General features: G+C 47.5%; 1 protein-coding gene across 1 annotated transcript in view; it reads right to left on the bottom strand.

Annotated features, from left to right (window-relative positions):
• The window catches only part of HABP4 (hyaluronan binding protein 4), a 346,012-nt gene that overhangs the window by 44,258 nt on the left and 276,385 nt on the right, over positions 1–25,369 (bottom strand). Inside the window, exon 6 of the mRNA XM_029617782.1 lies at positions 1,107–1,272. Within this exon, the coding sequence (XP_029473642.1) occupies positions 1,107–1,272 (166 nt within the window). The remainder of the gene's footprint in view (positions 1–1,106; positions 1,273–25,369) is intronic.

The raw sequence follows: 25,369 nt of genomic DNA, 5'->3' as shown, positions 1-25,369 counted from the left end.
TTCTGAGTTTGCTCTTGTTGTCAAAGCATGGCGGCGATGCAGGGGAGGGCTTGGTGGGTAAGCGAGTGAGGATGTTGTCAATTTTATTCTTGAAGAACGCTGCTAGTTCCTGACATCTGTTACTTGGATTGTCCTCGTAAAGAGGGGTTGTAGCGGGATTAGTGAGGTCTGTGACAATTGTAAGTCCATGAGCCTATCAATCGCAAGTCCATGAGCCTATTAAGCACGAAAGTCCATGCCTATCAATTCAACGCAAACGCACTGTTCACTTTTGTCACATGAAAAGTTTGGAAAGCTCTGGTTTAATGGAACACAGTCAGCATGGATTTACTCAAGGCAAGTCTTGGCTCACAAATATGCATCATTTTTTTTAAGGTGTTAATAAACATGTGGATAAAGGTGAGCCAGTAGATGGATGGAACAGCTCCCCAATGAGGAATGGCTAAAGAGGTTAGGGCTGTTCAGCTTGGAGAAGAGACGGCTGAGGGGGGGATATGATAGAGGTCTTTAAAATCATGAGAGGTATATAACAGGTAAATGTGAATCTGTTATTTATTCTTTCAGATAATAGGACAACTAGGGGGCACTCCATGAGGTTAGCTCGACGCACAATTAAGCTCTGGAATTTGTTGCCAGAGGATGTGGTTAGTGCAGTTCGTGTAGCTGGGTTTAAAAAAAGATCTGGATAAGTTCCTGAAGAAGTCCATTAACTACTATTAATCAAGTTGTCTTACAGAATAGCCACTGCTATTACTGGCATCAGTAGTTTGGGATCTAGTTTGGTACTTGCCAGGTACTTGTAGCCTGGATTGGCCACTGTTGGAAACAGGATGCTGGCTTGATGGACCTTTGGTCTGACCCAGTATGGCAATTTCTTATGTTCTTATTGCTATCCCTAGGAGAAAGCAACAGGAAATAGATCAACTTTATAGGATGTGTTAGGTACTTGCGATGCAAACTGGCCACTACTGGATTCAGGATGCTAGGCTGAATGGCCCTTGGTCTGACCCTGCATGATATTTCTTATGACATAAGACTCTGCACACTGTTCATCTTTAAAAAATTAGAATTTAGAAAGCAGAATTCCATCTCTCAATGATACTTACTTCATTTTTATACTTTGACTTGTGAATTACCACAGCTTTAGAAAGGACAGAGGAATCTGGTTTACGGATGTTAAACTCTGGTTTAGGGCGAACTTGCTCCTGAAGAGACTTCCACTCATCTAGAGACATTTCATGAGTCATTTCTTCAACCAACTCTCCATCAACTCTATAATTTTTAAATGTGTTAAAAAAAAAATTAAGAGTGTTTTAAAACATCATCTTGGATTGCTCAAGTATATAGTTTTTTTTTAAAATGTCAAATTTCTTTAATTTCTTTAAAAAGTTGAGCTCTAATAGAGTCATGCCGTACAACACTTATAGAAAGGTACTTTAGGCTACTTCGCAATATAATTGTGCCCACAGAAAGCATACTTGCTTACCTGTAACAGGTGTTCTCCCAGGACAGCAGGATGTTAGCCCTCACATATGGGTGACATCATCAGATGGAGCCCTCACGAAACACTTTTGTCAAAGTTTCTAGAAACTTTGACTGGCACACTGAGCATGCCCAGCATGCCAGTAACCCTGTGGCCACACAGGGTCCCCCCTTCAGTCTCATTTGTAGCAAAAAAAGTATGAGCGAAAAATAAAACAAAATGCTATCGAACCCAACTCCGCGGAGTGGCGGGTGGGTTTCGTGAGGACTAACATCCTGCTGTCCTGAGAGAACACCTGTTACGGGTAAGCAACTCTTTCTCCCAGGACAAGCAGGATGATAGTCCTCACATATGGGTGAATAGCAAGCTACAGGCTGACTCATACGAAGCAGGCCAACCTGCACACAATATATGCAACAGACACAACAACTGGGGTGCTATTGGCAATGATGAGGCAGCCTGAAATTCACAGCGTGTCAAGGTAGGACGAGTTGGGTTTTTACACTGGGAATATGTTCCGTAGGACCTACTGGCCAAAGACGGAGTCTTGTCGCCCAGCCTTGTCAAGACAGTAATGGGCTGCGAAGGTGTGGAGAGAGCTGCATGTTGCAGCCCTGCAGATGTCAGCAATCGGTACTGAACGGTAGTGTGCTGACGTTGCCACGGCCCTGACTGAGTGCGCCTTCACTCGTCCCTGAAGTGGAAGGCCTGCTTGTTGGTAGCAGAATTCAATGCAGTCTGCCAACCAGTTGGAGAGAGTTTGCTTGCCCACCGCAAATCCAAGTTTGTTTTTGTCAAAAGAAACAAAGAGTTGGGTGGACTTTCTGTGGGCCGTAGTGCTGTCTAAATAAAATGCCAGAATACGCTTAAAGTCCAAGGTCTGTAGAGCTCGCTTACCTGGATGAGCATGAGGCCTTGGAAAGAAAGTGGGCAAGACTATGGACCGATTTAAGTGGAAATCGGTTACCACCTTAGGAAGGAATTTAGGGTGAGTTCGGAGAACCAACCGGTCATGGAGGAACCTTGTGTAAGGTGAGTAGGTCAACAAGGGCCTGTAACTCATTTACCCTGCGAGCAGATGTGATTGCTACTAGGAAAATTACTTTCCATGTAAGATATCAGAGTTCTCAGGAGTGCAGTGGCTCAAAAGGAGGATGCATGAACCGTGCAAGTACCACATTGAGGTCCCATGCCACAACCGGTGGTCGTAGAGGCAGCTTAAGATGTATTAAGCCTCTCATGAATCGACTCACCAGGGGTTGAGCCGTTATCGGGGTATCCCCTACTCCTCGATGGTAAGCAGAGATGGCACTGAGGTGTAGTCGTTTCGAGGAAGTCTGTAGGCCAGATTCCGAGAGGTGCCAGAGATAATCCAAGAGTGCTGGGGGCAAGAAAAGGGGTTAAGATCCTTTTGTGTGTTCCACACAGTAAACCTCTTCCATTTACAGCGGTAAGACTTCCACGTGGAAGGCTTTCATGAAGCTATGAGGACTTGAGAGACGCTAATAGAAAGGTTGAGGGGCTGTAATATCAACCTTTCAACATCCAGGCTGTCAGGGATAGGATTTGGAGGTTCAGGTGGCACAACTTGCTGTGATTCTGTGTTATGAAGTTGGGCGCTGTGCCCAGGCGAATGGGTTCCTGGACAGAGAGGTCGAGAAGTATGGGAAACCAGATTTGGCATGGCCAATACAGGGCTATGAGTATCATTAAGCCTCGGTCCTGTTGTAGCTTCACGAGAGTCTTGCTTATTAGCGGAATCGGAAGGTATGCATATAGCAGGCCTGTGTTCCAGGGATGGGCGAAGGCATCCATTGTTGGTACTCTTTGGTCCATGTAGAGAGCAGAATCGGTCCACTTTGCGGTTCTGGCTGGGCGCAAAGAGGTCGATATCTGGTTGACCCCACTGGTGGAAGATTCTTCCCGCAACAGAGAGATCCAGAGACCACGCGTGGGACTGGAAACTTCAGCTGAGGTGGTCCGCCACTGCATTCTGTGTGCCTGCCAGGTAGGTGGCTCACAGAAGAATTGAGTGCGACAGGGCTCATGCCCAAATCTGCACCACTTCTTGGCAGAGCAGATAAGAGCCCGTGCCCCCCTGCTTGTTCCGGTACCTCATTGCTACTTGGTTGTCTGTTTGAATCAAGACTACCTTGTTCGAGAGGTAGTCCCTGAATGCATAAAGGGAATACTGCATCGCTCGAAGCTCCAGAAAGTTGATTTGATAGGTCGCTTCTGCCTTTGTCCAAGTCCCTTGTGTTTGAAGGCCTTCAACATGGGCTCCCCAACAGAGGTTGGAGGAGTCCGTGGTTAAGGTCACTTGAGGAGCCAGTTGCTTGAAGGGAAGACCTGTTTGTAGTTTGGCTTTGTATGTCCACCAAGCAAGGGACAGATGAAGCCGGCTGGTTACGTGTACAAGAGACGAAAGTGGCTGAGTGGCTTGGTGCCACTGAGTTTTTAGAGTCCATTGAGTCAGTCTCATGGAGTAACATGGACTGTTGATGCCATGTGGCCTAGTAATGTGAGCAATTGGCAAGCCAAGGCTGTTTTTCGACTGCGGATAAAGCTTGCAAGGTTGGACAGCGTGGTTGCGCAGACGGGTAAGAACCCTTTGGCCACTTCGGTGTCAAGTTCTGCTCCTACAAAGGAGAGATGGTGAGACGGTATCAAGTGGGATTTCGGATAATTTATCAGAAACCTCAATGAGTGCAGAAAGTGGATAGTGAGATCGAGTGAGTCGAGAGCTCCTTGCCTGGATGGGCTTTTTATGAGCCAGTCGTTGAGATATGGAAAGACATGGATGCTCTTGCGGCGTAAGTGTGCAGCCACAACTGCCACACACTTTGTGAATACTCTGGGCGCTGAGGCTAGGCTGAATGGCAGTACCCTGTATTGGTAGTGCCCGTGACCCACTACAAAATCGCAGATATTTGTGATGAGGGGAAGATGGCTATATGGGCGTAAGCGTCCTGAAGGTCCAGAGAGCAGAGCCAATCCCTTTGTTGTAGTAGGGGGAGTAAGGTGCCAAGGGACACCATTCTGAATCGTTCTTTGTGAAGAAAGATGTTTAAGGAACGGAGGTCCAGAATAGGGCGGAGGCCTCCGGTCTTTTTTGGGATTAGGAAATAGCGGGAGTAGAACCTTATCCCTTGATGAATGAAGGGAACCGGTTCTATGGCCCTGGCATACAGAAGGGTCGAGAATTCTGATTAGAGAAGGGTTATGTGATTGTCCCGGCTCCACGCTGGACTGGGTGGGGAGTGCGGAAACAGTGGGTTATGATAGACAGTACCCATTGGTCCGTTGTAATCGGTTGCCACCAGGTTACAAAGTGGCAGAAACAGCCTCCTACCGGTAAACTGAGTTGTGGGTTCAGGGGAAGGCGGCTGCTGCTCTCTGGAAAGGAGTCAAAATCCAGTCGCAGGACCAGCTTGTGGAGCTGGTTGCGCTCTAGGAGTTCTTGTTTGCCGTGCATGTCCTCTCTGAAGGGCCCGAGCAGGTCGTGCCCTGGACGTGGGAGGATAGTACCTATGTGGTCTATAAAATTGTTTCCTGGTGTCCCTACATATGGCCCTGTGGGTTATGGAGGGTACCTCTGAAGTGCCAAGTGGACAGCTGATGCAGGGTTTCATGGTGGTCCTTTAACTGGGCCATTGTGTCTTGAATTTTGTCTCCAAACAGGTTTTTTCCTGTGCATGGTAGATCTGCAAGCTTGTCCTGCACTTCCAGGCATAGGTCTGAAGCCTTAAGCCAAGCTCAGCATCTAGCACTGATACCCGCTGCAGACTCTGGAAGCTGTTTCAAAAAAGTCGTAAGCAGCTCTCACCTCATGTTTACCTGCTTTCAAACCCTTTTGTAGGATGGAACTTAAGGTTTCTTGATGTTGTTGAGGTAACGTGTCAGCAAATTCCTGGACTTGTTTCCAGAGATTTGTTATATTGGGTCATGTATAATTGGTATGCAGAGGAAGTCAAGCCAGGGACTGAAGCTGAAGACAAAGTCATGGACGAAGCCGGGTCAAAACCAGAGGTCAGAAGCAGATACCAGAACCAAGGGACAAGACGGAGGACAAGTCAGGAGACAAGCCGGGTCGAAGACAAAGTGTAATCCAAGGAACGCAGCAACTAGCAGTCAGGTAACCAGGAGCCTCGTTGCAAGGCGAGGATCCCATCCCAGCTGCAGGGTAATATACCCTGCAGCGTCTGACGTCATCCTAGGGCTGTCCTTAGTTTCCCGCGCTGGCCCCTTTAAGAGAAGAGCCCCTGCGTGCGCACACGCCTAGGGGGCGGGGCCAGCGACGGGGAATCGGCGGAGTCTCCCTCACGATGGGGATGCCGCGGCAGGCTGCAGAACGGGCCTGGGAGGCCGAAGACGGACTCGAGCGGGCCGGGCCGGCCCCAAGGTGGGTGGAGGGACCGGGACACGGCCCGGTCCCGCAACAGTACCCCCCTCCTACGCCCCCTTCCTGGGGGCCTGGGTTTGCCTGGGTAATCCAGATGGAACTGACGGAGGAGGCCTTTGTCCAGGATGTTGACGGCGGGCTCCCAGGAATTCTCTTCGGGACCATAACCCTCCCAAGAAAGAAGGTACTCTCAATGCCTGTGATGAAACCGTACATCAAGCACATCTTTAACCTGATAGATGGCATCCTCCTGTGCCTCAGGCGTGGCAGGTGTGGGCGAATTCTTGTGATACGGAGAGAGGACCAAGGGTTTCAACAAGGAAACATGGAAGACGTTGCGGATCCTGAGCATGTGTGGAAGATGAAGGCGATAGGAGACTGCCCCAATCCTGTCCTTAACCGCGAAGGGGCCAATGTACTTAGGAGCCAACCTCACGAAGGAAGCCGTAAGCGAAGGTATTTAGTACTCAGCCACACCTTCTCTCCAGGAAGGAACACTGGGGCTGGTCATCGCAAACGATCGGCCACTTTCTTCATAATAACCACTGCACGCTGGAGTCTCTCCCGGGTGGATTGCCAGATCTGGCGTAACAGTCGGGCGGTGGTTTGTACGGTTGGAGACGGCACATCTACTGGTACTGGTAAAGGGGGCCGCAGACGTCTGCCGTAAACCGTGTAGAAGGGGGACTTGCCGGTGGAAGAGTGCTTGTGGTGATAAGAGAATTCTGCCCACGGAAGCAGAGCCACCCAGTCATCTTGCAGGTCTCCCACGAAGGAACGAAGAAACGTCTTCAAGGTCCGGTTTACCCGTTCTACTTGACCGTTAGCTTGGGGATGGAAGGCGGTGGTGAAGTCAAGCTGGACCCCGAGCTTCTCACACAGTGCTCGCCAATACTTCGCCGTAAACTGAGAACCCCTATCCGAGGCGATGTGTAAGGGGAGCCCATGAAGGCAAAAGATATGTCGTGTAAACAAATTTGCCAGTTCAGGCGCTGAGGGCAGTTTGGAGAGAGGCACAAAGTGGGCCATCTTAGAGAATCTATCTATGACAACCCAAATCACCGTCTTCCCCTTTGAAGCAGGCAGATCTACAATAAAGTCAGTAGATAAGTGGGTCCATGGTTATGCGGGGACCGGCAGAGGCTGAAAAAGGCCCCAGGGGCGGCCGACAGGAGTCTTCTGTCGGGCGCAGGTCGGGCAAGAGTTAACGTAGAGGCGAACATCCCTCTTAAATTGGGGCCACCAATAATACTCAGAGAGTAATTCCTGGGTCCTGGTTACTCCCAGATGGCCGGCTGTTAGAGAGAGTCGTGTGCCCAGGAAAGAACCTTCTTCCGCAGTCTGAGAGGTACCACAGTCCTCCCCGTCAGGACCGGGTTGGAGGCCGCGAGGAGCACTTTGGCTGGATCAAGGATGTACCGAGGTGGGTCTGGCACATCCTCCATTTCAGCTGTACGGGAGAGAGCGTCCGCCCAAACATTCTTATCGGCCGGCCGGTAGCAGAGGAGAAAATCGAAGTGGCTGAAAAAGAGCGACCACCTAGCCTGCTGGGGATTGAGGCACTGGGCACGGCACAAGTACTCCAGGTTTTTATGGTCTGTCTATACAATCACCGGCTGTTGGGCCCCCTCCAACCATTGGCGCCACTCTTCGAATGCCAATTTAATGGCTAGTAATTCTTTATCCCCTATTCCGTAGTTCTTTTCTGCCGGCGAGAACTTCCGGGAGAAGTAGGAACAAGGCAGGAGCTTCCCCCCTGGAGACACTTGACTTAGAACGGCCCCGACAGCAATGTCGGAGGCGTCCACTTCCACGACGAACTGTCGTTGGGGATCGGGGTGCCGCAGGCATGTATCCTGGAGAAATGCCTCCTTCAGTTTCTGGAAGGCCTGTATGGCTGCCGCTGACCAGTTCCTTGCTTCTGATCCCTTCTTGGTAAGGGCCATCAAGGGTGCCACCATCTGGGAGTAATGTGGGATAAATTGCCAGTAGAAGTTGGCGAACCCGAGGAACCTCTGCAGCGCCTTCACCCCCACCGGTTGAGGCCAATCTTTGATGGCAGCGACCTTCTCTGGGTCCAAATGGAACCCCGTAGAGGACACAATATACCCTAGAAAGGGTAACTATTCCTGTTCGAATAAACATTTCTCGAACTTTGCGTAAAGCCGATTATCACGTAACTTCTGTAACACCCGACGAAAGTCCTGGCGGTGTGTCTGTAGAACCTTGGAGTAGATGAGCACGTCATCTAAGTACACAATTACTGAGGTGTGTAACATCTCTCGTAGAACCTCATTCATGAGGCTGAAACACTGCTGGGGCGTTGCAGAGACCGAAGGGCATGACCTGGTATTCATAGTGTCCGTCCCTTGTGTTAAATGCGGTCTTCCACTCATCTCCCGGCTGAATTCTCACTAGGTTATATGCTCCGCGAAGGTCTAGTTTGGTAAATATCTTGGCCCCCTGCAGTCGGTCCAAGAGTTCCGGGATCAAGGGCAGAGGATACTGATCCCGCCGGGTAATACTGTTCAAGCCCCGGTAATCTATGCAGGGTCGGAGGGACCGGTCTTTCTTCGCCACGAAGAAACCTGCCCCGGCTGGAGACATAGACTGTCGGATGAACCCCCGATCCAGGTTCTCCCGGATGTATGCCGACATGGCTTGAGTCATGTCGGCAAGACGGACTCGCGCGGGCCGGCCCCAAGGTGGGTGGAGGGACCGGGGCACAGCCCGGTCCCGCAACAAGTGACTTCTGTTCCTTACCAGGAGCAGCAGAGGAGTGTGGACGGGATCTCTTAGCCTTCTTTTGGACTGATTCCACCACTACAGAATGATGGGGCAAATTGGCTTTTATGAAAACCTGGGGCTTGCTGGAACAGGTATGTAGCAAATGTCTTTCTACTGACTGGAGGCACAGTTCCTGGATGGTCCCACAGGTGATGGACCCTGAAATTAATCTAAAACACATATTGCTAAAAGTAAAAGAAGGCTATGCTAAAATCATGATCCTCAGAAAACGTAAAACCGTTCCTAACTCCTGCAGATTTCAGAACAGTGCTTCAGGCACTAGTTTTTGCCAGTACCGATTACTGTAATGCAGTTTTTCTAGGACTCCCAAATATAACAACAAGACCACTTCAAATTCTACAAAACACAGCAGCGAGAATACTAACTGGAAAAAGAAGAAGAGACCATATAACAAACTCTGGCCGAACTTCACTGGCTACCCATAGAACAAAGAATAAAATACAAAGCATTATGCACCATACATAAACTAATACTTGATGAAAAAGCGGACTGGCTAAACACTGCACTACAGGTACACATACCACACAGGAACCTTCGTTTAGCAAACAAAGCTCTCTTAACCATTCCCTCAGTCAAGACATTGAGACTAACCCAGGTAAGAAAAAGGGCATTGTCTTTAGCAGGACCCACACTCTGGAACACAATGCCTTTGGAGATCAGATTACAGAAAGACCCCAAAACATTCAAGAGAAGTCTAAAGACATGGCTTTTTAAACAAGCCAGTTATAAAGAGACCAGAGAATAGAAAATACACTGGAATAAACAGAAGAGCACCGGCACACAGCACTATTCTCATAAATGTGCATTGCAATATTTTAACAAATTGAGTGCACAATGAATGTAATATAACAGTAAATGTGATTTTTTTTTACTTGTAAAAGTTCCTTCTAGGTACACCTGGCAAGAACCTACATCACTAAACATTTGTATGTATTTTTATGATTTAGTGTAACCGAAAACTTAATGGCACCTGTTAGAATGTACTATAGTACGCTTACTCCAAACTTACTTATGTGCCTACATGTAAACCATTGCAATGGTATTTAACTTAGTAACTGTATAGAAAAGACTTTAAATAAATAAATAAATGCAAAAGATCAAGAAGAACCTCATGCACTGGTATTGCCATTACCTTTGGAGCATCTACAAATTGTAAGGCCTCCAGCATCTTGTGGTGTGTGTCTTCCTCTGTCACCAGTGGAAATGGGATAATTTCAGACATATCCTTGACAAAGCTAGCAAAGGAGAGGTCTTCAGGAGGAGATCGATGCCTTTCTTCTGGGGGTGAAGGCTCTGAGCGCAACTCATTGGAAGCTTGTGGGTCCGACGATGTTGCGTCCGTCGCTGCTCGACGCCCTCACTCCACCCTCTTTACCTCTGTGGCGACTCCCTCCGGGTCTGATGGACGGCTGGCTGCCACGGCTTCTCCATGCCATCTCCCTCTGGCATCCCCGGACCGGCTCGATGTTGCAGATCTGCCATGTTGCCTGATGACCTAGGGCGCCCGCTCTGATTGAAGTACCAACAAGGGCGCGAACCTCAGGGGCATCCCCCTGAGATGATGTCATCCGCTTCCAATATTTAAAGGTCTCTAAATCACTATCTAATCGAGTTAGCAAGGGGATTGCTTCGGCTTTACTCCCAAGCTACTCTGCCTCTTCGGACTTACCAGAGGTATCCGCTCCTCGGGGGCCTCGCTCTTTTTTTACTTTCAGATTACAGATAGGAACCGGTACTCGCTCCTCGAGGGCCCATGTTCCTGGACACTCTGAAGATTCTCTACTGCCTGGAAGCTATCGCTGCAACAAACAACTGTGAGTTATCATCGCTTTCTCAGAGCTTTCCCTGGAACCAGGCACTCGCTCCTCGAGGGCCTAAACCTTTCCAGCTCCTGAGCTTCATTGAGACCTTATATGAGTTTTATCATCTAGTTCTGTTCATGAACCTTGTCTACTCTACCTACTCACTTTCTACAGTTTCTCAACAGCTCAGCCATCCTGGATCGCGGTTCCAGTGCCTGAGGGACTACAGCCCTGCCGGGCATATCAGCTCACTACTGCCATCTCTGGTGGTTTCCAAAAACCTGTTTAATAAAAGAACTAATGTGTGTGTCGCCATACTCAAGCCTAGCCAGTGGTCCCTCTCAGGGTATTCTACCGGGGGCGTGGTCATCTGCCACCGGCCCAGGGATTCACCACTACTATCTCAGATTCATAACAGACTGCTAACTCCTCACGGAGAACCCTAACAGATTGCTACTCACAACATAGCGGAATATACAGAATCTGAGACACTACAAGATAGCTGACTCCTCCTTCTTAGGAGCCATTCATTCAGATTGCTCCTCCCATCTAATGCCCAGCTTTCTTAACAGCTTTACATCAGATTGCTACTCCTTAGCAGATTTCCAACAGATCCAGAACAGACGATGCCTCCTCCCAAGGATCGTAGGGAGTTTCTTCCTCACCTGCCGGTGTTTCTGAGGAAGGAAGGATGCCAGAGCCTAGAGGGCGAGAAGGCATTCAGGGAGGCGGCGCCGGTATAGAGGGCATCGAAGCAGATGAGGTGTGAGTAGGCACAGACAGTCCCGATGGCCCTGGAACGGGCTCCAGCATCGGTGGATCCTATGCCGGGATTGGGCCAGAAATCCCTTCTTCATCCTCTGAGGAACCCGGTATTGGAATCGGGACCTGGGGAGGCCTCGATGATAGACTCGATGCCAGCGTGTCCAATGGTATGGGCTGAGTCGGCAGGGTGCCAATGTGGGTGTCCAGGTGCTCGAGTAGCGGTGCGAACATAGAGAGCACCAGTTCCGATGCCGGTAAGGGGGCCGGTGCCGGTGATGACAAAGCCTCGGAGGGCACTGAGCACTGCCTCTTGGACCAGTCTGTCCAATTCCTCCCTGAAGGCTGGCATTGATAGCACTGCGCCTGGCGTAGGAGGCAGGCTAGGTGTTACTGGACGCTCCACAGCGATCTGTGGAGGCTCAGTACCCAGCACTGATATCTGTAGGAATGCTTCGAGGTCCCAGGTCCAGAGGAGTATGGGGGCTCCTCTCCCCAGGTGGCTCGGTGGGAATCGATGCCACTGCAGTATCTGTGCCGGCACCGGGCAGAGATGCACGTCTGTGCCGGTGACTATGTTTTCCTCGGTGCTTGGTCCGGTCCCTCTCCGGCACAGAGGACGATGACGCTGATGCCTTCGAGGGTGTTGGTGACGGACGGTCACCCGCACCACGATGATCCTGGCAGGGCGTCTCAGAGGTCGAAGGACCCTCTCCGGTCGGAGCCACTTGAGCTGGAATCGATGGAGCAGAGTATTTCAACGCAAACAAATGCTCCATCTTGTCCAGTCGAGCGTGCCGGCCTTTGGGGGTCATCTGAGAGCAACTGGGGCATCGACGTATGTCGTGCGAGGGACCTAAGCACAAAACACAAACATTATGCAGGTCTGTTATGGACAAGGTCCTCAGACACTCGGGGCATTTCCTAAACCCGGTCGCCATGCCGAAAAAAATGGCAGGCGCACGGTCGGTGACATTTGGGCACTGAAAGGTAAGCCACCGGGAACCAACCGCAAAGCATGGGAAAACACTTACCGAGTGTTGGAGGGAATGGAGCGCAATCAGGGACCCCGGTGAGGGTGATTTTAAGAAGGTAAACTTCAAATATTTCCGTGAGGAATTTCTCACAGAGCTCCTAACCACGAGGCAACTTGCTGCGTGGAAAAAAAAAAAAAAAAGAGACTGAAGGGGGACAAAAGTATTGACAAAAGTATTCCTTGACAGGGCTCAATCTGATGTCACCCATATATGAGGACTACCATCCTGCTTGCCCTGGGGAGAAATTATAATGCAATGCAATGTTTTATTACTTGCACATCTTACCACAATAAGTCCTCAAGAAGCAGAAAAATTTGAATGACAGGCAATAATAAAACTAAAGTGTAATTGCACAACATTAACATACTATATAACTTAAAGACCCATGCTTCTAGTAATCAACATTTTATAAAAACAGTACTATAATACATTTTTAAATCAGAAATAAGAATAGAAACATATAATACTAAGATAAGGTTTAAAGGTTTAAGGTTTATTTATTTTTTATACTGTCATTTCAGTAACACCATCATAACGGTGAACAATAAATTAAAGTAAGAAAGTACAGTACATAAACATACTATAAAACTTAAGTCAGCAAAGCATAGATACTAAAATAGACTTTAAATTAATTAAGACAGAAGCTAAAATACAGTAAAAACAAAATAAAATGAACTACAGTAATGCCTTTGTTCTGCTGTCATGATTCTGAGTAGGCACATTTAAACAGCCATGTTTTAAGGTCTGCCTTAAATTTCTTGATATCTGTTTGCAGTCTAATTTCTTCTGGCAAAGAGTTCCATAATTTTGGACCTGCTATCGATATTGCTCTTTCAAGAACTTGACAGAGTTTTGCCGATCTGATTGTAGGTACTGTTAACAAATCTTTGTTGGCTGATCGTAAGTTCCTTTGAGGTACATGAATATCTTTATAAATGGAAAATATATATACTTGCCTGAACATTAAAAAACAAAAATAAAAATAATTGCAGGAAAAACAAAATGATATAGGAAGGGTGGTACTACTAGCCATTTGGAATTCTGAAACATTACACAGTATTCATATCCAGTAAAAGTTTAATGCACTGACCCTATCTAAGCTAGTGCGTTTTATTATTTTGGGGTGTGAGGCCATTCCTCATTGGGTTTTATAGAATAATGGATAATGAGTTATTGCTCATGTCTGAGACAAAATATAGGTGGATAAGGAATAGGCAGGCACAAGAAGAGGATTTATCTGTAACTTAGGAAATTGATTTTATATAACTAGTAATTTTATGGATGGGGCAGGAGTTGAGGATATTGTACATTTGAGAATATTGTTAAAATTAATATTTATGAGAGATGTATAAATGAGTAATCTTTTTGAGGATGAATATTGTTAAAATATGGAGTTTAAGATATATGAATTTGCATGTGCTAAATCTGTTTTAATCCATATTGAATGAGTGCAGTATTTTGGTTACTGAAGAAAGCAGAGTTGCTTACCTGTAACAGGTGTTCTCAGAGGACAGTAGGATATCAGTCCTCACACAGAGGGGACATCATCGGATGGTACTCAGCATGAAAAACTTATGTCAAACTTTCTAGAACTTTGACCACTTCAGTAAGCATGCTCATGCATGCAATATAACACAGCCCCGCAGGGTCCCCAGTCTTATATTAAAGAATTAAGAGTAATAAAATAAAAATAATAAGAAAACAGATGTAGTGGAAATCCAACTCTGCTGGGCGACAGGCAGTTTGTGAGGACTGATATCCTACTGTCCTCGGAGAACACCTGTTACAGGTAAGCAACTCTGCTTGCTCAGAGAACAAGCAGGATGGCAGTCCTCACACATGGGTGAATCCCTTGCTACAGGTTGCTCCCTAACATAAAAGGGGACCAACAAAACACCAAAATAAGTGCCAACAGGCACAACAAAAAATTATTTGTTGGTAACAAGTGGGAGGGGCAGCCTGAAAAAGAAAGAATGGGCCCTAGGTGGGAACAAAGTTGGGATCTATACCTCAAATAAGTTCCGAACCTACCATCATATCAGCCATCCCTATACAGATGTGAATGATTGGATGGAACTCCATGTTGCATCCCTGCAGATATCCTCCATGGGGACTGTTCACAAGTGGGCCACCGAGTGGGCCAGAGTGAGCCATGACATGGCCCCCAAGACGCAGTCCCACCTGGGCATAACAGAATGAGAGTGAGCCAAATCAAGAGTGTCTGCTAGGCGACAGCGATACCCAACTTGTTCTGATCAAAAGAAACAAAAGGTTGGGTGGACTGTCAATGGGCTTCTGTCCGCTCCAGATAGAAGACTAAGGCCAAAGTGTGTAGGTGTTTGCCTTGCTTTGAATGGAGCCTGGGAAAGGATGTTGGCAGGACGATGGACTCGTTAAGATAGAAATGAGATACCACCTTAGGTTGCGTACATATAACCACCCTAGGTTGCGTACATATAACCACCCTGTCGTGAAAATACTTAGTGTAAGGTAGATAAGGCACTAAGGCCTGAAACTCACTGACCCTGCATGCTGAAGTGACAGCCACCAAAAATATGAGGTTGCGTACATATAACCACCCTGTCGTGAAAATACTTAGTGTAAGGTAGATAAGGCACTAAGGCCTGAAACTCACTGACCCTGCATGCTGAAGTGACAGCCACCAAAAATATGACCTTCCAGTATAGATACTTCAGGAAACATGAGCACAGTGGCTCAAAGGGAGCTTTAATCAGCTGAGCCAACACCATGTTTAGGTCCCAAGAAACAGCAGGAAGCCTTAGGGGAGGTTTATATTGAAGCAGGACCTGCATGAAACTTACAACTATAGACTGTACAGAGATGGGTTTACCATCTATACCACGGTGATATTCGCCAATCGCACTCAGATGAACTCTAATGGAGTTGGTCTTTAAACCAGCTTCCGAAAAGTATAAAAGGTAGTTAAGTAGTTTTCTGGGGAGCAGGAGGAAGGATCTAGAGCAGGGATGGTGAACTCCAGTCTTCAACTGCCACAATCAGGCCAGATTATCAGGATATCTACAATGAATATCAATGAGAAAGATTTTCATGCACTGCCTCCACTATATGCAAATCTATCTCATGCATATTCATTGTGGATATCCTGAAAACCTGGCCTGTTTAAGGCAGTCTAGGACTGGAGTTTGCCATCCCTGATCTAGAGCCTTCTGCTCACTCCACATGGAAAACCTACTCCACTTAAGCCCTTAGCTTTCAGAAAGCCTTCCACTAGAAAGTCCTATCAGGACCAGAGACATATCTACTGAGAGATTGAGGCAATATCAACCTCTCAACATCCAGGCTGTGAGAGTCAGAGACTGGAATTGATATGGTGCAACCTGCCTTGATCCTGGGTAATGAGATCGGGGGGGGGGGGGGGGGGGGGGGGCGAGTTCCAGCCTGATCAGTTTCCGGATGGACATCTTCCAGAGGAGTGGAAACCAAACCAGTTTTGGCCAATGTGAGGCAATGAGGATCATAGTTCTTTAGTCCTCACAAAGTTTTCAAAAGAGTCTTTGCTACCAGCTGAGCTGGAGGATACATATGCAGAAGACCCTCGCCCCAATGGTGAGTGAAGGCATCTGAGGCTGGTTTGCCCCATGGTTTGTACAGGGAGCAGAACTGAGGAACCTTCCTGTTCCAAGGGGCTGTGAAGAGATCCATATCTGGGCTTCTCCAGAGGCGGAAGATCTGATTTGAGACTCCTTGGTCCAGAGACCATTCATGGGATCTTTAAGTGCGATACAATATGTGCCCTATCACATTCTCTATTCCGGCCAGATATATGCCCTGAGCACCATTCCGTGGGAGAACAACCATGACCAGATCTGGACTGTTTCCTGACATAGGAGGTTCGATCCCTACCTCCCCGCTTGTTGACATATCACATTGCTACTTGGTTGTCTGTCTGTATCAATACAATTTTGTTGGACAGCCAATCTCTGAAAGCCCACAGTGCGTACCTGATCGCCCAGAGCTCCAGAAATTTGATTTGGCAGAGACTTTCCTGGGCAGATCATAAACCCTGGGTGCTGAGTCCCATCTATATGAGTTCCCCAGCCCAGGGTAGACATCTGTGATAAGGACAATTTGGGTGGAAGGACTTTGGAAAGACACTCCTTTCCAGATTCTAAATTTCTTGCCACCAGGACAAAGAGGCCCGGAAGGATGGTGTAAATCAGATGCGATCCTAGAGGTCCTGAGTGGCTTGTTGCCACTGTGACCTTAAGGGCCACTAGGCCTTTTGCATGTGCAAAATGTGCCAAGTGAGTGATATGTACTGTAGTGGCCATGTGGCCCAACAGCCTCAACATGTGCCATACTGATGTCTGCTGGCTGTTGAATTCTCACTGCAATGGTCATCACGTTGATGACCTGTTGCAAGGGCAGGAAGGCCTTGGCCTGAACTGTGTCTAGCAGGGCTCCAATGAAGTTCAAATTGGTGAGATGGGATTTGGGGAAATTTGACAACGAGCCCTAGTATCTCCAGCACCCAGGGGCATTTCAAGATGGCATCTGAGTGAAGGATGTGTTTTGTTTGACCTCCATTCCTGCTTCTATATTACCTCAAAACGCCTTCTACCAAGAGAAACGGGAAACTAAGGGAGGCTAGCCTAGCTGCCCCCTTGTCGGGCCTAATACAGCAGCGAATAGACTGGTTCCTTACCTCTGCATCACTTTATACCAAGTGTGGTTACCTTGGCGGTCACAGACGTTGAATGAACACCATTACTACCGGACCTTTTAACATCTTTGAATCCTGGAGAACAAACCCCCCGTCCACCATACCGCGACTCACTGGGCAAGTTGGAACTGCTCCATTTTCAGATAGACTTGGTTTATGATGACTTGGTTGCTGGAGCATTTCCTCCTTCGGAAGCCACAAGACTTGGGGCGGAATGTTTAGTGGCACCTTTGCTGCTGCTAGGAGAATACCAAACCTTGGAGGAGGAGAGTTTGGGTCAAGGTTTGCCTGCCCTGACTTCAACAGGGCAGGCAAACCTGCCTGGTCAACTTTGGTTGAGGTGAACTTTCTGGGAATTATGAGCTGTCAGAATTTCCCAGAGAGGAAGGGTTGGGTAAGCATACTCCACAGGGTTAATCTTGTTAAACCCCCGCTAATTACACTAGATACTGTGTGGGTGGCCCTGGTGTCATTAGAAAATTTTATTTCTTCTCTGGTTTCCTCTACGGCTGATATTCATCGGTGTATCCAGATTTCAGATTCCACAATTACCTCTCAAAAAGAGAAGCTAGAAGATTTGGATCAGCAGGTCACCCAGTTATACAATGTTCAAACTGGCTTGGTCCACAGAGACTTTGTGCATGCAAAGAAACTTGAAAATTTAGGGAAAAAGCCACTCTTTACTTAAATTTGAGAGTTTTGAATTGTCCCCGTATTAAACTTGTATCACCAATGGAACAATTTAAAAAATATATGCTTGAGGTATTAAAAATGTCTTCTCAAGCACTTCTGCCTATTGCAAAGGTATTGGTGCCCAGTGAGAAGAGATGGTATATCTGCAAGTGATCCCCAATGTTTACCTATGAGTACTGATTATATGCTTTACTGGAAGATTCAGGAGAAGTCCAAGTAGAGTGTAGAGATACAATATTTGTGAATTTTGTTTTTCCTCAAGACTGACTTAGTACTGAGGCTTTTTTTTCATCAGAATAGGAACGTGCTATTCTATGAACAGAAAGTATAGATATATCAAGACATAACTAAATCTACACAAGACTGTAGGAGAACATTTTTATTGATGCGCCAGGAAGCCTTAGATTTAGGGACAGTTAGTTTACATTATCCATTCAAATGTATTCTTAGTCAACAATGCTTGATACATTTACTTTGAGCCATCTCAGTTGAAATTTTTTAAATTCTCTCAAATTACCTGTAGATGCTGTTAATTAACCCTGGTTGTCGTATGCAATGAGTTGATGCTTTTCCTTTTCACATTTCCCAGTTTCTTTTTTGCTCCTTGTGGAGCCTTGTCCCCCCCCCCCCCATTTCCTAATATCATGACCTTGTTAATTATTTTCTACAAGTTTGTTTTATTTGCCTTATGTTAGATTTGACTGCATAGCCCTAATCACTTAACATGTTTTCTGTTAAATGTGTGTGAAATTGCAATTAAAATAAATAAATAAATAAATAAACTTCAGTACCCAGACAGGCAATATGGACTCCTTGGTACCCTGTCCGAGAGGTGCTCTTTACCACCCAATCATCCAAATATGGGAAAACAAACTCCAAGTCTGTGAAGTTGCGACACCAACATGGCTAGGCATTTCATGAAAACATGTGAAGCTGACCCAAGTCCAAATGGCAGAACACAATGCTGGAAGTGCTGTTTTCTCATCATGAATCAGAGATACTTCTGGTGTTCTGGGAAGATCTCGATGTGTATATAGGAGTCTGAGATCGAAGGAGCATAACCAGTCCACTTTTTGCAAGGAAGAGGGATCATGCTGCCCAGGAAAATAATCTTGAATTTTTCTCTTTTGATGAACTTATTCAAAGCACTTAGGTCTAGGATGAGACAGAGGCCCCCAGTTTTCTTTGATATCAGGAAGTACTGGGAGAAAAATGCCCACCCTCTTTGCCTTGGTAGGACGGGCTCAACCACCCTAGCCATTAATAGGGAGGACAGATCTTCTACTAGTACCTTCTGATGTACTACCAGGCTTCAGAATGCGCTCTGGGGGCAATCTGGTGGGGTACCCACTAAATTTAATTTGTACCCCTCACGAATGCTGGAAAGAACCCACTATTCTGAGGTTACACTGTGACATCAGGTTCTATTGGGCTCTGCGCATGTGTAAGTGTTCCAAGGGAGTGACATGATGGTTTCAGCCATGTGGCCCAACAGCCTAAACATGTGCCAGGCTGACACCTGCTGGCTCTGTCGCAATGGTCAAGGCAATGGTCCTCTGGTGAGGCAGAGACGCCTTGGCTTGAGCTGTGTCTAGCAGGGCTCCTATGAAGTCCAACTGAGGTGACTGGCTGAGATGGGACTTTGGGGAGTTGAGAATGAACGCCAACACCCGAATGGTCAAGCGCAAAGACCTGACAGCCCCTAAGATGTGCCCTTGACCAGCTAATCATCGTCCAGATACGGAAAGACTTGCACTCCCAGTCTGCGGAGGTGCGCAGCCACTATGGCCAGGTATTTTGTGAAGACCCGGTACTGGAAGTGCTGTTTTCACCACCACAAACCAAAGATACTTCCGGTGACTGGGGAAGATCTCGATATGGGTGTATGCTTCTTTTAGGTCAAAGGAGTATAGCCAGTCCCCTTTTTGCAAAAGGGGGAGGGAATCGGATCGTCGCGGTTTTGTTTTTTTTAAATATCGTGTAAATCCTAAAACGGGGGAGGGCGGGAAAACCGGCACACTAAAACAACCCTAAAACCCACCCCGACCCTTTAAAATAAATCCCCCACCCTCCCAGGGGTAGAGAGATCAAGTGCAAGTTTGTGGTCACCTTTCAGTATGAAGATCTAACATTAGATGGCAAAGGAAAGCAAAATTGCTTACCTTTAACTCAAGTTCTCTGTGAAAAGCAGGATAAATTCATTCATATTTGGGCATCATCCTCCAATGGTGCTGAGAACAGAATGTTTTACTAGCTAGAATTAGAATGGCCTAGAAGGCCTTTCTACTCATGTACAGCTTGTATAACATAGCTGTATGCAACACGGTCCTATCAGTAATGTATCAAACTGCTTTGAACCTGGACTAAACAATCTATAAATGTTTTAAATAAATAATATTTTTGAAATTCAAAAGGAGGTGGAAGGGTACATATGCCTAATTTAAGCTGTTATCCATGGGGGATCATCAATTACAGATAAAAGCAAGTTTGCTTACTGTAAATGGTGTTTCCGTAGATAGCAGGATGAATTAGCCATGCTGTCATGGGAATTGTCCATCAGGGCCCAGGAGGCAGAGCTTTGTACTAGAAATAGAGCTTTGCTCTGTACAGCTGCGCGTGCCTTCCCGCACAGAAAAACAGTCTCTCCTCCGTCTGTGATGTAGCAGTTGGTTAAGAACTTGCTGACTATCAAGGGAGGTGGGTGGGTCAGCATGGCTAATTCATCCTGCTATCTACGGAAACACCGTTTACGGTACGCAAACTTGCTTTTTCCTGTTGATAGCAGGGCTGAATTAGCCATGCTGTCATGGGAGTCCTAAGCTCCCAATCACGCAGTTAACGCACGGTTTGCAAAGACACTGTTTGTCCTCATTTCCTCCTCTGTCCTCTGTTTTTTTTTTGTTTTTTTTTGCAGGATCCCAAGCATGGATAGTCAGTTGTACATCAGGAGGATATCGTCTGTAAAACCACCTTCCCCAGGTTGGCGTCATTCGACGTCTGTTGGTCTAGGCAGTAGTGTGACATGAAGGTATGTAATGAAGACCACGTCACCGCCTTGCAAATGTCTATTGTAGGTACTTGCGCAAGATGAGCAAGTGAGGTGGACATGGCTCTCACTTGGTGTGCCTTCGGGTGAGAAGGTAAGCGGAGGTTCCTTTTGTGGTAACAAAACTGAATGCATTGGGCAATCCAGCTGGATATAGTCTGCTTGGCTACTGGAAGCCCAAGCGCATTTGGATTGAAAGAAACAAACAATTGTGACACCCTAGTCTCCGACTATGTGCATTGTTTATAATACGCCAATGCCATTTTGCTGTCCAAAGTGTGCAACAATCTTTCCCTATCGTTCTGATGTGGTTTGGGGAAGAACGTTGATAACTCGATGGATTGATTCAAATGGAATTGAGTGATTACTTTCGGTAGGAATGATGGATGAATTCGAAGTACTACCTTGTTATGAAAGAACTGCAGGTATGGAGAGTAGTGTACCAACGCCTGTAGTTCACTCACTCTACGGGCTGACATGAGAGCGATGAGAAATACCACTTTCCAGGTAAGGTATTTGATGTGAGCCTCCTCCATTGGTTCAAATGGTGCCACCATTACTTGTTCTAGCACCAGGTTGATATTCCACAGAATCGGAGACTTTGCAATGGGAGGTCGGAGATGAATGAGGCCTTTCAGAAACCTTGAAATGAACGGATGAGCAGAAATGGGATGTCCGTTATATGGTCTGTGGTAAGCGGCTATGGCACTGAGGTGTACTCTGATCGACGAGGCCCGCCTGATACAAGGAGTGAAGGTAATCTAGTAATTTTTCCGGAGAGCAATCCAAGGGAGGTATCCCCTTCAAGGAGCACCACGTCATATACCGCTTCCATTTGAAACTATAGTTTTCTACGGATAGAGGGTTTCCTTGATGCTAGAAGAATGGTTTGCGCTGAGCGTGATATACCTTGTTCACTCCATAGGAACCGTTCAATCTCCACACCGTCAGGTGTAGGGAGTTGTGCATGGGATGTACCAGGGGACCCTCGTTTTGCATCAGAAGGTCTTCCCTGACTGGCAGTAGTATGGGATCCGCTACTGACAGATGACGTAGATGAGTGTACCACGGTTGTGACGTGGCCACACATGTGCGATCAAGATCAGTTGTGCTGCATCTTGTATGCACTTTTGTATGGTACGTGTTATGAGAGGAATCGGAGGGAATGCATACATGAGGGGTTCCGTCCATGGTAGAAGGAATGCATCCTGAGCTATCCAAATGTTGCTGGCCCACACGGAACAAAAACGCAGAAGTCTCGTGTTGAATTCTGTGGAGAAAAGGTCCATGGTCGGTACCCCCCACGTCTGGAACATGTCCACCACCTGTTGGATGAGTGTCCATTCGTGTGGGTGAAATATTCTGCTGAGGCAGTCGGCTTGAGTGTTGACCGCTCCCTGCAGGTAAGTGGCTTGCAGATATATGGAGTGTCGGGCCACATGTTCCAGGATTTGCAGGGTTTCCCTGCAAAGGGACCAGGAACCAGACCCTCCTTGTTTGTTGATGTAGTACATCGCGACTTGGTTGTCGGTGTAGACCATCACTCTGCGGCCTCTTAAGTACGGAAGGAACGTCTGTAGAGCGTTTTTTATTGCCCTGAGTTTTAAAAGGTTGATCCGTAGGACCTGTTCTTGTGGCGACCACAGGCCTTGTGTTTGTAGGTGGTCCAGATGTGCCCCCCAGCCCTTCCGGGAAGCATCTGTGGTAAGGACTGTATTGTGCTGGGGAGTGGAGAACAATGCTCCCGTCCGTAATTTCGTCCCTCTGAGCCACCACTGTATATCCCGTAGCATTGCCTGAATGAATTTCACCTGGGTTGATAGCGGTTGTGTGTGCTGCTTCCATTGTCTTGAGTCCCCATTGTAGTCGACGTATGTGGAGTCGTGTATTGGGAACGGTGTAAATGGCCGTCGCCATGTGCCCCAGGACGGTTAGTATTTGTCTTGCGGATGGTGTCCTGAGTAGCCTTGTGGTTCGAAAGAGGTGGCACATGTCTAGCCTCCTCTCTCTGGGTAGGAACGCCCTGGCTCGGATTGTGTCGAGAATCGCTCCTATGAACTGAATAGATTGTGTCGGAACGAGAATGGATTTCTGATAATTGATGAGGATCCCCAAACCATTCAGGAAATGAATTGTTTGATGTAGGTCATTGTTGAGAATCTTGGGTTCGGAAGCCACAATCAGCCAATCGTCCAAATAGGGAAAAATCGTTATGCCCGTTGACGAAGGTGGGCCACCACCACTGCCATGCACTTGAAGACTTTGGGGGCCGCTGAGAGTCCAAAGGGGAGTACCCGATACTGGCAATGTAGATTCTGAAATTGGAACGACAGGTATTGCCATGACGACTGGTGCATTGGGATATGCGTATAGGCATCTTTCAAGTCTATGGAGCACATCCAATCCTTGGGTTTCAGAAGCGGTAGGATTGTTTTCAGGGAAACCATCTTGAATTTCTCTTTGACCAAGTGTTTGTTCAATTCTCTGAGATCCAGTATGGGCCTCATGCCACCGGATTTCATGAGAATTAGGAAATATGGTGAGTAGAACCCCTTGTCGCGAGTCCGAGTTGGAATTCGCCGAATCACTCGCTGGTGGAGGAGGGATGTGATTTTCTGTTGTAACTGCGGTTGCTGACCCCGGGCTTGGGGCAGTAATAGGTGTGGTAGATTGTGTTTGACTTTGAAGTGGAGTTGATATCCCTTACTATTTCCAGAACCCATTGATCCGTCGTGAAGGCTTCCCAGTACGGTAGGCATAATATAATCCTGCCCGGCGGGTGTGGTGGCAGCAATGATGGCAGCGGCACTAAAAAGAGGATGTCGATTTCGCAGTTACCTGCAATTGTTGAGGTGGTTGTCTTTGCTGTCTTGGTCTTCCTCGTCTGGGGAGAGGAGTTTGCGATGTTGCCCGCTGTGGGGGGTTGTAGGGTACCAGCCGGCTCTGCTGGTACGGACGAAAGGGTCGCCGAGTATATGACTGTCTGCGGGTAGGTGCGTAAAACCTCCGTGGTGTGAAAGATGGGTTGTGGGTTAATGATTGGACCTCCACCACCTGGTCCTTGAGGTTGGCCACCGACTCCTGAAACTTATCTCCGAAGAGAATATCCCCCTTACGTTTGCCAGTCGTTCGTGTAGTTCTCTAATGGCACTGGACCTGAGCCAGGCCATTCTGTGGGCAGCGATAGCAGACGCTGAAGTGTGTGCAGCCAACTCGAAATCCTCATACACCGTCCGGAGGAGGTGACAGATCGCTTCTTCCAGGTTTTGAATTGGCAGGTGTAATGCCTCTGGGGCCGCATCGAAGTCTGGTAGCGCCCCTTTCAAGGTCTGCAAACTCTCGTACAGGTACTGCACCAGATAGAATTGGTGCTGGCTTATCTGAGCAGAAAGCATGGAAGATTGGTACACCTTTTTCCCCGAAGTTGTCCAAGAGGCGCTGCTCCTTTCCCGGCGGTGCCGAGCCATGTAATTTGGATCTCTTGGTTCGTTGCATCGCTGATTCCATGACCAGCAACAAGTGTGGCAGTTGAGGTGGAGAATAAATGTTGAGATTACTTACCTGATAATCTCCTTTTCCTTAGTGTAGACAGATGGACTCAGAACAAGTGGGTATAGTGTGCTCGTGCTAGCAGTTGGAGACGGATCTGAATTCAGCACGGGTATATATACCCCCACAGGAAGTGAAGCAACTCAGTAATCTTCCTTGCAAAAGCTGTTATGGATATATGTGTACTGATGATCAATGAATTAGTGAAACAGGATTCCCCTGACCGATTGATAGTAGCTGGAGACCGCCAGCGCTTCCAACCGGAAGGCGTCGACACCTGGTAGAGTGGACGCCTTATGTAAGAAAATGACATGGTGTACCTTGAATCGGTGAAACCCGTGTACACTGGCAGCCGGGCGGGATGCTGAGTCCATCTGTGTACACTAAGGAAAAGGATATTATCAGGTAAGTAATCTCAACATTTCCTAGCGTGTAGCCAGATGGACTCAGAACAAGTGGGATGTACAAAAGCTTTACTCCCGGTCTGGGCGGGAGGCTGCCTGAGGACCGTGTAGGACCGCCCTCGCAAATGCTGTGTCCTCCCTGGCCTGAACATCCAGACGGTAAAATCTGGAAAAGGTATGGAGGGAGGACCATGTCGCCGCCTTACATATCTCTGCGGGCGACAGCATCCTAGATTCTGCCCAAGAGGCCGCCTGCGCTCTGGTGGAGTGAGCCTTGACCTGCAGAGGTGGTGACTTCCCGGCCTCTACGTAGGCCGCTCTGACAACTTCCTTGATCCAGCGGGCGATGGTGGGCCGAGAGGCCGCTTCCCCTTGCTTCTTCCCGCTGTGGAGGATGAACAGATGGTCCGTCCTACGTACTGCTTCTGTCTTTCGTTCTGTTTCTGTCATTTCCAGATATCTGGGCAGCAATCTGCCGATGTCAAGATGGCATAGCAAACGCCCTTCTTCTGATTTCTTCAAACCCGACGTGGTTGGCAAAGATATGGTTTGGTTGAGGTGAAATTGTGAGACTACTTTAGGTAAGAAAGAAGGAACCGTGCGAAGATGGATAGCTTCTGGAGTGATTCTGAGAAAGGGATCACGGCAGGACAGCGCTTGTAGCTCTGAGATGCGGCA

Source organism: Rhinatrema bivittatum, chromosome 1, assembly GCF_901001135.1.
Source record: "Rhinatrema bivittatum chromosome 1, aRhiBiv1.1, whole genome shotgun sequence".
Classification (NCBI taxonomy): domain Eukaryota; kingdom Metazoa; phylum Chordata; class Amphibia; order Gymnophiona; family Rhinatrematidae; genus Rhinatrema; species Rhinatrema bivittatum.
The sequence above is the reverse complement of the archived record's forward strand: the minus strand, read 5'-3'. Positions and strand labels throughout refer to the sequence as shown.